Genomic DNA, 16,134 nt, shown 5'->3' with positions numbered 1-16,134 from the left:
GTGTATATGAAATGTTTTGAGGGGCCAACTCTGACCTCTACCCTCTTTCCATTCGACAGCATGGCACTGAGGTTACGCCCACGACGCCCACGACGCTCACCTCAGCCTGGCTGCCAGCTCGGGACTTGCCAGCTCCACAACCTGGCCAACACTTTATTCACCTTAAGCAAAACAGATGGTAAAGAGAAGTCGAAGAAGACCAACGACCCGCAGGGATACGGGAGATAGGACTGAGAGGAAATATTATGGACTGAGGAGGTGGAGAGTTCTCAACATAGTCTACAACCAAATCTATCTGTTTATGTTCTGACTGACTGGTACTTATCTAATATGTGCGTGAAATACACCTATAACATGTTTTTTCAATATTTAAATGTATTTTATAATAATTATTTAATATTAATAAGTATTGTAGATATAGTTTATATATGCAGATGTTTGCCTTTGGGATCACAGATCATAAGTTGTGGCCCTGCAGAGTATGTTTTTGTTTTTTAATTAATATTTAATGCTGAAAAAAATTGCCTGTATGCAAAATATGAATAAATTAACATTTTAAAAAAATTCTGCCGTTCATTGCAGTCGATGGTGTGAAGTGGCTGAGACATTCGGTACTCCAGGCTTTACACTGTGATATTCTTAGGTAGCCATGACAGCAGGAAATACACACGTTAGTCTGTCTCCATGTGTCTGTCGGCTACAGTCGTGTCACTTCTTATGATTAGTGGCAATTTAAAAAAAATCATAGTTATAATAACTTTTCAGGTGTAAGAATTTTAGTGTTTTCCAAGCATAAAAAGAGACATTAGAAATTACTGAACATGCAATTAGTCTACATGCATATATACTGTATATATATATATATATATATATATATATATGCTGTAAGAAGTGAATTTATTTGGGCTCGATAAAGTTTATCTTTCTATCTTTTTCTCTATCTCTCTCTCGCCATACAACTACCACCAACCTAAATTCCTTGCTACCTACTTTTCTCACTACCTACCTTCCTACCTTCGTACCTATCCTACTTCCTTCCTACCTACCCACCTACTGACCTACTTCCTACCTATCCTACCTACCTTCCTTACTTCCTACCAACCTACATACCTATCTTACCTACTTCCTTCCCTCGTACATACCAAACTACATGTACAAGAGGTAAGGAAGATAGCTTCCTTAACTCGTCTTAAAATCAGACACCCATGGAAGGTGTATCCTGGTGAGTGGGCTCCAGCTCTCTCCAGGTATTACCAGTCAGTGTCTTGGACGTGGCCCCACCTTTCCTCACACTTTTGAGGGGTGGCTTTTACAACGTGTCTGCCTCTCTGTCGAACCACACCCTCACCTGAGCGGCGTTGTCTGCCCTGATCCAGTGTCTGTGGCTGCAGAAAGACAAATGGCGTCTCCTTAGATTCCCTTCCCACACGTTTAGCTCCGGTTTAGCTCAGAACACGAGTCTTCTCTCCGGAGGATCATGACCAGGAAGGAGCCCTGAGGTCCTCTCCTCCCTCCCTGTCTGTCTCCCTCTGAGACCAACAACTGCAGCAAAGGAAGAGGACACGAAACAACATGAGGGACACACCAGGAGGAGCAGGAGGAGGAGAAGAAGAAGACAAAATCTGTAAATCCGAGAAGGACCAGGTGGGTTTCAAACTTTCCGTTCACGGTGACTTTGGTGACGTGTGGGCAAAGAAAACTGTAGGGAAGTTTAAAAACAAGGTGGAAGTTCGTCTCTGTGGTCCAGACTCACGATGAACGACTCACACTGAGTCACAGTTCGATACTCACAGTCTGGTGTGTGGTCCCGGACACACACGGGGACAGTGGTTCATGTGTGTTGTGTGTAAACAGAAGTGTCAGTCCTCTGTGACAGAGCTGCGCAGCTGTTGTGTCTCGCGTCCAGACGGCGGAAGTGAAGCTAACGTTAGCATCGCTGCGGAACAACCGACACTGCTGCAAGCGTTTGATACGTAAGAGTCGATTCACGGTGACTTCACCGCAACTTTCTGAGGCAGCGTACGTTTCTCTGCGTTACACTCCACCTCCAGTGCTTCTTCAAAAACACCTCTAAAAACTTCACTCAAAACTTATTCACATAACCTCCAGGAGAAAACAATATATTAGATTTCCTTGTTTCTTTTAAAGCCGAGGATGTAGAATATTAGGAAATATTTTATTTACTTTTTTATTTAATATTACTTTATTTAAAAAAGAATTGAGGATATCAGGATATTAATGCTTATTTCAATCAACTGCTTTATTTATTTATTTGTTGTTTATTTATTCCTTCTCTAATTATCACCATAAGCAGGTCAAGGAAATTACTTGAAGTAATTTAGTTTTATTCATTAGTTTTATTTGTTTGTTATTAAAATGTTCCCTTCTTTCTTCCTTCCCAAATATTGTAAAGAAATTACTTTAAAGTATTTATTTATTTTTAATTTGCTTATATATTTACTTTCTTTCTTCCATCTTTCCAGAATAACGTATAGAAATTACTTGAAGCTATTTATTCTCATATATATATATATATTCTCATTGTTTTTGTTTGTGTATTTATCTATTTTTAGATCAGGTTTTGTGTTTACTGTTTATGTCTGTTCTTTGGTGAGTTGTTTTAAAATCTATACTGTAAATTGAAAAGTATTAGCAACACCAGCATCTAAATAATGAAACTAAAATGTGAAAGTTGCAGTTTCACTCCCATGCACTGGTGTAACTGATAACATTATTATGGTAACATGATTATCCCTGTCAAAACAGTGGACTCATCTATTTAAGATAACTGTATCATTTTAGCACAAACATTTAAATATTTACTATTTACAGTGTTCATTTGATATCAGAGTTTAGGCAAGTGTCAGTAGGCAGGTTTGTGGTTGTCTTGCAGACTGAAGATACCTACGTGCCCACACACACGCATGTTCATACACACACACATGTACACGAGATGAAACTGCAGCACCATGTCAGAAGTAACAGTCGGGTGTTTAGGCTCAGCATAACTCACCAGCCCATCATTCGGTATTTCACAGAGCCAAAGTCAATATTTGTCATCTGAACAGAATCCCCTCCTCTCTTATTTCCAGGCATCCAAGGGTATGGTCAGAAATAAACTTCCTATGATTGTGTCGGTCTGCACGTACAACTCAGATTACTAACCTGCTGATGTTGTTTTCAGAGTTGGATCCCCAAAATCATAAAGAAAAGAGTGTGCTCCACCTTCGTAGAGGATTCGTTCAGGTAGTGTGAACTTTGCCGAGCACGTTTCTGTCTGATAATAATGTCTCTCTGATCACTGTGCCAATAAGATGGTTTCACGTTGATGTATTACCTTCTCACCTCTCTCAGTAATGGGGCCCTTTGCCAGTGTGGGAGTGCAAGAGACACCCACGGCTCTGTGGCTCTCGGTGACTACTTCAGCACGGCGATCGTCAACCACTGGGACAGCGCCCAGCACTCGTCTGAGTACCCGACGGATGCCTTTGGAGAGCTCCAGTTTGCAGGGGCCAGCAAGAGACATAGCTATGTGGGTGACTTTATCTGGAGGGTTCATTTAACACTTTATTCCTACAGTCTTAGAGTTTATGATTAAATGTGTAGCAATCTGGGTAACCTTTACCCTGCTGCTATAACAAAGTACACTGAGATTGAGGTCACATATCTGTACGGAGTTTATTATAACTAGATTGAGACACCTTTAGCATCATATTGTACAAAAATGATCAGAATCCTTACATTTTTTATGTCTTAGTTCGTCTTTTGGCTCATTTTACTACTTTTGAAACATACCTTATGTTCATTTTTTTTCTCAGTTCCTACGCCTGTCATGGGACACCCCTCCGTCTATGGTCTACACCCTGATGACGGCCCACTGGGGCCTGCCACCGCCCAATCTGGTGGTGTCTGTAGTGGGTGGAGAGGGAAGGACAAAGGTGAAGACATGGGTACGGGAGGTCCTTAGGCAGGGACTGGTGAAAGCCTCACAAAGCACAGGTAAACGCACTGTGAAAGCATGTGAAGTAACTAAATCAACACCTCACACCCTTCTACAGAAGTGGATCAGAGGTTGCAACCAGTTAACAGTGTTGTCGAACCCACATCCGCTGTTTACTTTATCCTGATTACATCAGTGCAGCTCTAACTTGTGGAGCAGTTTGTCCGAGTTCAGCGTATTTGGTCTTGATTAAATCGACTTGTTCCCCTTGAAGTAATCTTTCTTACTGATGTAGCTTCTTTTTTAATATGGGGACTAATCTAGCATTATTTGTTAGTGTGATTATATCTATATATACATGCTTTAAGAGATAAAAATGTTCCGAATGTTTTTATGTGAGAGTTTTGTAGCACTTTCCTCGGGTTTGTGATCTTTCACTGGAGATCCTCATGCTTTTTAATCCCTCCGAAATTTGTCAACATGTCTCAGGAACTGACAAATACAGTGTAAAATAATGAATCAACGCTTTCTTGAAATTCAAAGAATTGACTCGTGGAAGTTATGACAGGAGATTCCCGCCGTTACAAACTGCAGCACCATTAAACTTCATGGCTCTCTGGGGTGCGATCCTGATTTAGTCATACAATAGCCGTTTCCTGGCTACTGTGCCAAGGACAGGTGGCACACTGTGATCCTCATCATCTCAGGACACTTCAAGTAGCTGTTCTTTTTGTGGCCGTGGATCAAAACAAAAACATTCAGGCGAACACATGAAAGCAAGGGACACGACTCTGGTTAACCTTTAGATATTTGAAGACACGGCAGAACTGGAAATAAATCCTTGCAGCACAAATTTAAAAAGACCAAATGATGAAAGTGATGAAAAAAATCCTCGAAGTGCTGCCTGATCCTCATTCCTCACCTATACTGCTTCTGTCCACCAAGTTTTGTGGTTATTTTAAATTATATTTTAAAGTCAAGGACTTGGTGAGATATGACACAGATGTTTTTAATAGTTAAAGGTTATTGTGGCTTTTCAAAGTTACACAATTTCTCATATCTCCTTGCATTCTCTGTGTAACCCCCCCCCCCAAGGAGCGTGGATCCTGACGGCCGGCCTGCGTGAAGGTGTGGGGAAGTGTGTCGGAGAGGCGGTGAGGGATCACGCCACAGCGGCCTCGTCTGTCTCCCTCAGCAAGGTGGTGGCGCTGGGCATCGCTCCCTGGGGCCTGGTCCACAACCGGGAGCAGCTGGTCAACCCTCAGGTTCATTTCTTCAGCACTTTTTCACGCTCTAAAAAGATATTTGTTAATTTGTCTGTAACAATCTCACTGTAATATGAGCCTTATAATTTGAGCATTCTCATCAGTTTTATGGTTTAGTTTTTGGCTGAATCACTTTATTGTTTGGATATATTTATACTTACTCTTATCTTTAACTGTTCAAGGATTTTTACAATAAGAGTATCCACTGAAATGCAGGTATCCATTGGACTGCAGCTTTTCACTGCTATTCCTTGGGATTGTTCTTCTTTTGTAGGGTTCCTTTCCTGCTAAGTACTACGTCCAAAATACGACACGGAACTCTTGCTGCTTGGACAACAACTACCAGGCCTTTCTGCTGGTAGACGACGGGAGCGTGGGACGCAGAGGAGGCGATACAGGGTTCAGGGCCAAACTGGAGGATTACATCTCCCACCAGCGCACAGGCATCTGGGGTGAGAGTTTGCACAGTAAAATCTCATCTACTCTCCACTTGTGAAATAAGGAAGTAGGTGTAAACATTTCTGCTTTTGTAGTTTAGTTTATATCCTGAAATATCTGGTAGAACTGGATGTGGGACACAAGTATCCAACCTTGATTTTAAGCTATTTGAGCGTCTTGAGATGATCTCTGATCAATGCATGCGATCCTCTGGAATCCACCGGATGCATGCTGATGCATGCCACTGCATGAGTTTGAGACACAGCTCGTCAACATGTAAAGTCAAGCAGAGATTTGTCTTAAAGATTGAACAGGGTCTTCTTTCTGTATCTGTGTTGTCACTCTGCTCTTGTGTTACTTGAGAAATATGCAGTTTGATTATTCCAAGTTTGCGAATGTGTTTGTAAAGTTTGCATCACAGGAAATAATTAACAGACGCGCTATATGAATTTGTAAAAGAATGCTTACATCTCTGCAGGCAGCGGCAGCATTGACATCCCCGTCCTTTGTATGCTGGTGTCTGGGGAGGCAAGCATGCTGGAGGTACAATCACGGCTCTTGATAATCAAATCAATTATTACGTAAATGGATTAAAACTAATACTATTTATCAAAATGTCTTATTCTTTCTTCTGTCAGAGAGTGGATCTCTCTCTGAAAAAAAACATGCCCTGGCTGGTGCTGGCCGGCTCAGGAGGTATGGCTGATTTCCTGAGCGACGTCTTGGAGAACCTGTCGTCAGTCCCCGTGGTGCAGTCCTCCAACGAGGGGGATGGGGAGGGGGTTCCCAGTGTGGACCTGAAAGACCGGGTGGCAGAAAGGGTTAAAAAGTATTTCCCTTCTGAAGCGGAGACGGACAAACTTGTTGAGCGAGTAAGATCAGTTCACAACGTGAATTTGTCATTATCATCCGGTTACTGGAATGCAGGAAGAGGAATGTCCAAGGGATTTCTTTACCTTGTATATTCGGCAGCTGTTGTGTTTTTTTTGTTCTGGAAAACTACTGGCTTGGTTTCCTTAATATTATATTTATGGTCTCAAGTTTTCAAATATTCTAAGTTGCAGTTTGACCTGTTTCAAGACTCCACCTTTACTCACAAGATGTTTCAGATTGCTGAGCATATTCGTGCTTCCAACTGGATGATGTCTTTGGATTTTTATGGCCCAAAGAGCCTTTCTTCATGCACACCCCCTTAGGGCAAGCTCACATTTTTAGCCCCCCTGCCGCAACAGCTCCAAGAACTAAATTATTGCCCTGTGAACCTCAGGCTCCTCATAAACTCCTGTTTTCAGTTTGTCCCACATTCCTGAAACTGCTGGATCTTTTCTCTGTCTCATTTGTTCACACACAAGGTGAAGTTTGGAAATCAGGTTCAGGTTTAATGCAGCGTTAAAAGGTTATTCTTATGATACAAATGTCTAAAATGGATTGTAGTTAAACTTTTTGATACATGTGCACACATTTCAGCCACAGAAATGTTTCTTGCTTTAAGCCCCATAAATATATTTACAGCTGCAAAGCTCATCAGCTCCACAAAGACATTTATTTCATATTGCATTATTATCACTTATAAACTCATCATTGTCATAAGGTTTATTGAAACCATAATCAGTGCGTAAATTCCAATCATTTTGTCATTTAGTATCAGGGACTGATAGAAGTCACAGTTTTATGTTAATCCTACTAATTTCTTCTCATTAATCCTGCTCCTTAGGTTCAAATGCTCTGATAAAACCTTTAACTGTTTGATATTCTCCTCACTCAGCATCAGGCCATACACTTAATGATGTCATGGCTTTGACTATACCATTTGTAATCACTTCTTTCCTCATCTGAATATTTTCCCTAAAAAAATATTGTGCTCATTTATTCAAAATATCATGTTTTTCTGTTTATTCCGTGTCTTCAGGCTCTGAGTATCTACCAGAACAGAGATATGATTACCATCTACCACGGGGATCAGGAGGGCCCAAATGACTTTGACACAGTCCTGCTCAAAGCATTAGTGGGAGGTAGATATGTAAACTCCTATTAAATATTGTTTACATGGTGACACATGTTTATTTGGATGTTTGTGGTGTTTTTCAGCCAGTAAGCACCGTGCGTCAGTGGATGCCAGCCCTTACAATGAGGAGCTGAAGCTGGCGGTCACGTGGAACAGGGTCGACATTGCCAAAAGTGAACTCTTCAATGGAGACATACAGTGGAGGGTAAGAGAAAACATCAGATGATACATTCAGAGAAACACGGCCGCTCCTGTATTTAAACCTGCCAGATAATCAATTAACTTCATCCAATCAGTATGAAGACTTGGAAGACTCGATGACGGACGCCTTGATCAATGACAAGCCTCAGTTTGTGCGTCTTTTCACTGAGAATGGTCTCAACATCCTGGAGTACCTGACCTACGACAGGCTGGAGAGCCTGTACCGCTCCGTAGCCGATGGCACGCTCCTCTACTACCTGCTGCAGCGCCAACTGATGGAGCGGCAAGGAACTGCCATTCCTGTGTCTACCCTGTCGAGGCAGCAGGCCTCGCCCTCCAAAGTGGAGAAGGAGATGCAGCGCGGGCCAGGGATGGATATCAGCCTTTTTGAGGTTCTTCTTTATAGTTTTTTTTTTTTACCCTAGTTTTACTGAAATTAAATCAGAACTAATGTGAAAGAATCTTGCATTTAATTTTTCATTCTACCCCCCCCCTTTTGCCTCAGGTGTCAGGAGTCCTGGAGCTGTTAATTGGTGATGTCTGCCAGCCGTTCTACTTTGAAGCTTTGGGTTTAGAGAAGATCACATCCAAGAGGAGGGCGCTCAAGGTTCACTAAACCTACTAATTTGCAGACATACACTCAATGGCCACTTTATTATTATTCAGCAACTCAGCCACAAAACGACCTTTACAAAGCTGCTGATGTTCAGTTTTTGTTGATGCTATCAAATCTGAACATTTTGGTGAAATTAGATTTTATTGCAAAATTGTGATGGATTGTTTTTAGATTTTGCAGAAGCACGTAACAGGAGTCCACCAAGTGTATCACAAAATAAATGAACTCTTGTTGCTTTACAAGTCAATAGTGATTGACCGGCTCACGACTGTCACCTTCGACTCGCTGCCCCCTAAGTGAATCTTTCTCCTTCCCAGCGTGCCAGTAAGCTGCTGCGTGGAGACTGCCTGTATCGCAATAAACGCTGCCTCTTCCCCTGGGCGTCGCTTTTCATCTGGGCTGTTCTGCAGAATCGCAGAGAGATGGCTACTTTCTTCTGGGAGATGGTAAAAATCTGAACTGACACTTACAGAAAACACACATTTGCCCACAATGGTAATCAACGTTTTTGAACTGACACCCCCCTCTGACTTGTTGCTGCTTACACACTCATAGCTTGTCTCTTCCATGACCATCACAACTGACTTAAATGCAAAATACGGTGAATTTTATCAGCACCAGTTTATCTGATGTCCGTCTTTGTTTGTGTCAGGCGGCGGAGTCGGTGCTGAGCGCTCTGAGCGGCTGTAAGATCCTGAGAGAACTTTCCAAGCTGGAGACTGAGACTGAGAACAAGGTCTCCATGAAAGAGTTGGCCCAGAGTTTTGAGAACCTGGCACATGGTGAGACCCTGAATGTGTCATCCACTAAAGTTCCTTTAAACAGCGACTGATTTAAAAATAATGAGCAGAAATAATAAACTTACATTAAGTTTCACATCGTCAAAACTACAGAGTTATTTGGCCACTCCTTATAAGTAAATGATGTTGCTGTTTAAATAATTTATATTGCCATGAGTAGATATTTCAAAAGTTTTTCTTTTCTGTCAGTTTCGTCATCTCTGCATGTTTTTTTCCCCCCGCCTCTCAGACGTCTTCAGCTCTTGCTATCGGAGCAATGAGAGTCGCTCGTTCACTCTGCTGATCAGGAAGTCTCCGGTTTGGGGCGGTACGACCTGCCTCCAGATGGGCATGGGCGCTGACGCTCGGCTTTTCTTCAGCAACGACGGAGTGCAGGTTTGTCGCTGTTTTCTGACGAACACATTAAAGACAACACAAGAACAAGTCGATGCATCTTTGTAGTTTAACCACTTCTATTCATGCTCGCTCTGTTTTTCGTGTTGTCTAGAAGAAAATACTCAAATACAACAAACCCAATGTGCTCTTCCTCGTATGGAAGTCTGCTGTAACTCGTAATAAGTCGTGAGTTATAGTTTTAACATAATAACATTAATGGTCTGTCCTCCTCCAGTCTCTGTTGTCGCAGATCTGGTGGGGTGACATGAAGAGGAACACACAGGTGTGGAAGCTCGTCATCACGTTCTTCTGCCCCTTCCTCTGCTACACCAACTTAATCTCCTTCAGGTAAAGTCCACATCTACAACACTGTGATTTTTTTGACGACACTGTTATTTGTGATTAGCATCCAAACAATATAGATTTTCCCACACAAAACTGCCTGCTCTGGAGAGTGTTATCACTTCGCTAAAACTTTGCAACACAGGAAACACGAGGACCATCAGCTAGAGGAGGAGGGGAAGCCTAATGAGGAAGGTCAAGGCCGGGACAGCGACAGCCTCTACGGCACCACCATCTTCTCCTTCTCTGACATCAAGCACATGTAATGCTCCTACTTAATTAACTCTGGCGTTTTCTGTCGATCATCAGTTGTGTCAAGGAGCCAGGTTGCAGCTTTGAATGAGAACCACTGCTTTGTATGTGTTGTTGTGTTGATTCTTTAAAAAATATGTTGTTGTTTCACCAGTGAAGCTGACGCACAAGATGCAACCACTCCGAGGACAGCACACATCAAAGGTGGGTCCTGTTTAAATGCAGTACCTCTAACGCAGGACTGACATGTTACATTAACGCCTGACGCTGATCGTCATTACGACAACAACCACAGTTTCCTGCTACGGACACACAACATAGCCGACTTTCGTGCTAACATGTTGTACTCGCTGTCAATGCAATGCTGAAGGGATATAAAAGGAAATAAAATCCACAACCACTTCTGCCTCCTCTGTCCAGACTCATTTTTATGTATGATGTCAGGCATTAATGTGATTTGATCGGCCATGAATATTTGTTGCTTGATGCATTCAGCTGTTCCGACTGATCAGCTGCTAATCCAATGTCCAACGACCTTCCTCACAGGCATACCTCAGACTCCCAGACCACCAAAGCGCCCATTCATCGTGTCGAGATGGCGCCAGTTCTGGTTTGCACCCGTCACCTCGTTTCTGGGCAATGTCCTCATGTACTTTCTCTTCCTCCTGCTTTTCGCCTACGTGCTGTTGGTGGACTTCGAGCCCCCTCCGCCCGCTGGTCCGGCCGTCACTGAGTACGTGCTGTACTTCTGGGTGTTCACCATCGTGTGTGAGGAGATCCGAGAGGTGAGAGAGACGTTTAATGGGACGCTTCATATTTTAATGAATCAATTTCACCTCTAACAAAGATATGGAGTGAAACTAAAACAGTGTGTGATCTTTTAAACTGATCTGTGAAGTTGGTGTTGTCTTCTCCAAGACTTTCTTTTTGGGGGCGATGACTTGGCGCCAGAGGATGCGAGTGTACATTCAGGACGTGTGGAACAAGTGTGACCTGACCGCCATCATTCTCTTCATCATTGGACTAATCTGCAGGTGTGGTTACGCACAGAACATGAATATTATGTTTTCACCCCCGTCACTGTCTGTGTCCATCTGTTAGTTAGTAGGATTACGCAAAAACTATCTTACAGATTGCAACAAAACTTGGAAGAAAGATGTGTCATGGGTCAGGGAAGACTCCATTTTGGTGTTCAGGGAGTGGGTCCAGGATTTTCTTTTCTCTATCTCTAACATTGTGAGGTTGATTTTTTTTTTTAACATTGTCCTTGTTTTCCCATATAATTAATCATGGATCTTGATGAAATTTATAATAATTATGGGAGACAGATATCTATGGCAATTTGGTGCAGATCCAAATAAAAATCTGGATCTAGTGAATTTAAATGTGGTTTCATTAGGTGACTGCTTGGAGGAAGGCTCTCTAATGAGTTCCATTCTAGTTGTTATTGGATTTTGCCAGTTTGACTTTTAAACAAAGCGATACCTGAGTCAAATGATCAGATGGTGATAATATTCAAAGTTTAGCCACTAAAATTATTTTTTTGAGTCAGATACAATAATTGATCAGGATTCAATCCTGATGAGGCTGAAAACTGTTTTTATTTTTTGGTTAAAAACAGCATTAATATATCAAGATGATCTGTGAGACATGGAAAAGCATCTGCATTCAAAATATGCACATGTTGGTGTTTACCAACTGGCCACTGGGTGTCGCTGTTACCACAGTTCATTTGCTTCACTCTGTGCTTTTAGAATGTTCCACGTGTCGTATGATTTTGGCCGGGACGTCCTGTGTGTGGACTACATGGTGTTCACCCTCCGCCTCATTCACATCTTTGCCATCCACAAACAGCTGGGGCCAAAAATCATCATTGTTGGCAAGATGGTGAGAAGATGCCATCAAGCTGACGTGTTACTAATGTTTAAATTCACTATGATACCGGCAACACAATGTTAACCAAGCAATACTCATTCTTCCTCTTCAGATGAAGGATATCTTCTTCTTCCTCTTCTTCCTGGGGGTGTGGCTCATGGCGTATGGAGTAGCCAACCAGGCTTTGCTGTATTCCTACGACCCGCGCCTGGACCGCATCTTCCGCCGGGTTTTCTACAGGCCGTATCTGCACATCTTTGGGCAGATCCCTGTGGAAGAGATGGACGGTAAATCTGTTTGTGTGTGCATGGTGCAGAAAGAAAAAAAAAAAAGTTGCAATGGTTTCAAACCAGTGGTAGAATACTGCCACTTTGTAATTATTTGACCTATTTTAAGATTCTCTGTATTTGTTTATCTGTTCCAGTTGGGAAGCAGTGGGACATGCCCTGCACAGACAATGTGACATTGATCCAGGGCGGTGCTGAGCCATGCAGGACGATGTCCAGTAACTGGCTGGTGGTGATTCTACTCGTCGTTTACCTGCTCGTCACCAACATCCTGCTTATCAACCTTCTAATCGCCATGTTCAGGTAAAAGGACGAGGAGACTGCTTTCAATCAATCTGTCCGTGGCTGAGCAACCCTCATAACAACTCTATTTGCGTTCCCTCAGCTCCACCTTCTCTGAGGTGCAGGCGAACAGCGACATCTACTGGAAATTCCAGCGCTACAACCTGATTGTTCAGTACCACTCCCGTCCCTCGCTGGCGCCTCCCTTCATCATCATCTCTCACATCAATCTGTTTATCAAGAGGACGATCCGCAAGGTGCCCTCGATCAAGATCCACCATTTTGGTCAGTTCCACAATAGACCTTTAAAGATTAATATAATAAAGTTATTTCACATTGAATGCTGATTGAAACCAAAAATACAAGCTTCCCTCACTGTGGTTGAAGTGAGCTGAACAAATCTGATTAAAAACCTGAATCTTTTTCTCTCAGTGTTGCAGTTACGAGGGAAAGTGGCGAACAGGCTGATGACGTGGGAAACCATTCAGAAGGAGGACTTCCTCACGGCACAGACCAAGATCCAGAAAAGCAGCGACTCCGAAAGGCTTAAACGGATGTCGGTCAAGTAAGTGCACCTTCTTGCACCTGCCCACATGTTAACAGTGAAATTCTTATTTCTTTACTGAGCTGATCGTCTCCTTCTTCAGAGTGGATGGCGTCCTGAAACACCTGACTGAAACCAGAGACATTGACCACAGGCTAAGGGCTCTGGAGAATGAGGTAAATTTTACTATTCTTTGCCATTCATCATCATAATCGCTATAAAAGATTTCTTCAGTCTAGACCTGAAGGTGGAAAAAAACTGAGGGGAGAGTGACAACGTGAGCCCGGCGGCTGTATGATGCAGATTGTTTACAGATTACAGACGATCTGTAAGATAAACAGAAAGTTAATGACTCAAACACAAATATCAATGCAGGCCGTGGGTGTTTTTTCTCAGCTCCTCTACCTCCACCTTTTTCAAAGAAAACAACAAGAAGTGACGGTATTGTGGAAAAAATGTTTCTGAACTATATATTGGGAGTATTCGGACAATTAAATACTAATAGACTTTTTTACTGACCCTCTCCGAGTAGCTGTCATTTGAATACACCTCATAATGAACAGGCAGATATAAGAGTGGGCCAATATCATGATTTGCCAGGAAGCTAATTTTCCAAAATGGCCCTTTCACTGGAACTCTCATTTATTTTTTGCTAAATAACACATGTGTTGTTTTAAACTTTAAATCCTGCCAATGACTGTAAGGATGTACAACAAACAGAAAAAATTACCTGCAGTAATTGAGCTGCAGCAAGCAAACAGCTGCTGCCTGACCCTGAGGCTGCACCGCTGCTGCTGCTGCTGCACATTCACCTGTTGAAATCTCTAGTTAGGGTCTGTATTGTAGAATGCTGTGTATTTCTATAGCACGTTTCTAGTCTTGATGACCACTCAAAGCTCTTTTCAGTACAGTTTTTGCCATTCGCCCATTCATACAGTGCCTCTAGGGGGTGCACCTTTTCTTTGAGAATGACACAGCTGTCAGGAGCAACTTAGGGTTCAGTATCCTGCCTAAGAACACAATAGGGTAGACTGGGATTAAACTGATCTTCTTGAGAAAAGACGGTAGCAGCACGGATCTCTGCCTGTCTGACATCTCTCAGTGGATGTCTGTACACCACCTGAAAATCGGCCTCAACAAGGTTTCAAGACACTAGTACTAGACACCTTACAGTTTTCTAATGCACAGTGAATTTGTTATTTCAGATGGAGTATTGCTCCAGCGCTCTCAGCTGGATCGTGGACACTTTGGCTCAAGGCAGCACGTTTAAACCTCCTCGTCCTCCACCTACACTAAGAGGTACTTCCAAAATCAGAGCATGCCTTCACACAGCTCTCTGCATGTTGTGATGTCACGTGTGTGTGTTCGCTGACTTCCTCCCTGAAGATGCATAATTTTGCTTCTTCCTCTGCACAGATGTGTCCCCTTCTTCGGCCAGCTCACATGGTCAGTAAAAGACAACGGTGAAAGACCAGTCTTGCTTTTCTTCTGCCGTCTTCAACACTGGACTCATTTAGCAAAGACCCTCAGTGGTTCTTAAAGAGCGAGAAAGAGAGAGAGAGAGAGATGTCGTGACTTCCTGTTACAGTACCGAGTTAATGGAAAATGTGACCTTTTAATGTGCAATTCATCTCATTCTAATGCCAAAGTCAGGTGCATGTATTTATAATGTGGTAGGATATATTTTTTGTATTTAATTTGGCATTGCTGTTAAAGCTTTATTGCTTTTTCTGTTTTTAAGGTTTTTATATAGTTTTTTATCATAACAGTGAAACTAATGATACTGTTTACAGGGGCACATTGTATTACTTTTGTGTTTAGCTATACTTGATTTTAATCTTTCTAACAAAATTGTGTTTCTTTTCTGTCTTTCCTCCAATTTTCTTGACAACCGCTCATCTGATTGGGGATGAATGACATTGTTAGTTGAGCGGTTGTCGAGAATTCAAAAGACATATTTGTCTGTTTATTAGACCGGTGTTTTTGTTTTGTTGCATTTTTGATCCTGTTCAATAAAGTTTATTCACAGTATACTTAATGAATTCTTAAGCAATTATATATGTAACATGTTCATTAGTGAGCTTCAGGCTACATTTAGCTGCAGCTTCATTTTCATACTTTATACAAAACCGAGCTAATCCAGCTGTTCCCTCCAGGTACTTATTTACCAAAGACTTCACAAAAAAGCAAATGAATGCATCTTTCATTATCAAACTGCTCTTTCAACCCAATGTAGGAAAGAAAGAAATGATCAATAGAGGTCTGATGTCAGAAAGATGTCAAACAAAGGCTTAATGAGGCCGTGACATTGCAAGGCCCAAAGTGAAGTGGACTCCAATCCAATAAAACCAATAAAATCCAATCCAATAAAATCCAATCCAATAAAATTCATCCAATAAAACCAATAAAATCCATTAAAACTGAACACGACGTGACTAAAACATGGTGGAACATGGTTCCATAAGCATGGTGCTTAGTTTCAGTTCGCCAGAGCTCGACTGAAGGTCACATAGTGGAGCAGGGCTATTGAAAGAGCCTTTACTGTAAATAGCCAGCCGGGCCACCTGTCAGCCGCACCAGCGCCTCACACACACAGAGAGAGGCGGTGTCATCACTTTCTGCCCCTGCGCTTCTCTCGTTGCATGACGGCTCCATGTGCAAACTTGCTCCAATGTACGTGATCATGCGTGTGTCACTCCCGATGACTCTGTATCTCAGTGACTTTAATGTAAACACTCCTCCTTTCACACATTTCATGCAAAACTAATTTCTCCTTGTCTCAATCACAACCCTGGAGTAAAATGATTAAAGTGCAATTTCTGTGGAATGTCAGCTGCTCACGTCTGTTCTTCTAACACACGGCACATGGGACACAGACTCCCATCATCTCCATTTCCTTCTATTTTCATCCA

The 16,134-nt window shown here is 42.3% G+C and overlaps 1 protein-coding gene across 1 annotated transcript; it reads left to right on the top strand.

Moving 5' to 3' along the window:
* Positions 1–1,502: 1,502 nt before the first annotated feature.
* Positions 1,503–15,253, top strand: LOC109642330 (transient receptor potential cation channel subfamily M member 4-like). Its single transcript, XM_020107059.2, has 28 exons — positions 1,503–1,644; positions 3,185–3,246; positions 3,355–3,532; positions 3,819–3,999; positions 5,036–5,205; positions 5,480–5,657; positions 6,122–6,186; positions 6,282–6,515; positions 7,553–7,655; positions 7,732–7,853; positions 7,945–8,241; positions 8,355–8,456; positions 8,783–8,911; positions 9,118–9,247; positions 9,495–9,640; positions 9,876–9,988; positions 10,128–10,244; positions 10,389–10,438; positions 10,781–11,019; positions 11,153–11,268; positions 11,989–12,121; positions 12,222–12,396; positions 12,534–12,699; positions 12,782–12,963; positions 13,111–13,243; positions 13,326–13,398; positions 14,428–14,521; positions 14,639–15,253. The coding sequence occupies exons 1-28, from the start codon at positions 1,573–1,575 to the stop codon at positions 14,674–14,676; spliced, it is 3,798 nt and encodes a 1,265-aa protein (XP_019962618.2). The 5' UTR covers positions 1,503–1,572; the 3' UTR covers positions 14,677–15,253.
* Positions 15,254–16,134: the final 881 nt, after the last annotated feature.

Source organism: Paralichthys olivaceus, chromosome 21 (assembly GCF_024713975.1).
Source record: "Paralichthys olivaceus isolate ysfri-2021 chromosome 21, ASM2471397v2, whole genome shotgun sequence".
NCBI lineage: Eukaryota > Metazoa > Chordata > Actinopteri > Pleuronectiformes > Paralichthyidae > Paralichthys > Paralichthys olivaceus.
This window is presented reverse-complemented; position numbering and strand designations above follow the sequence as displayed.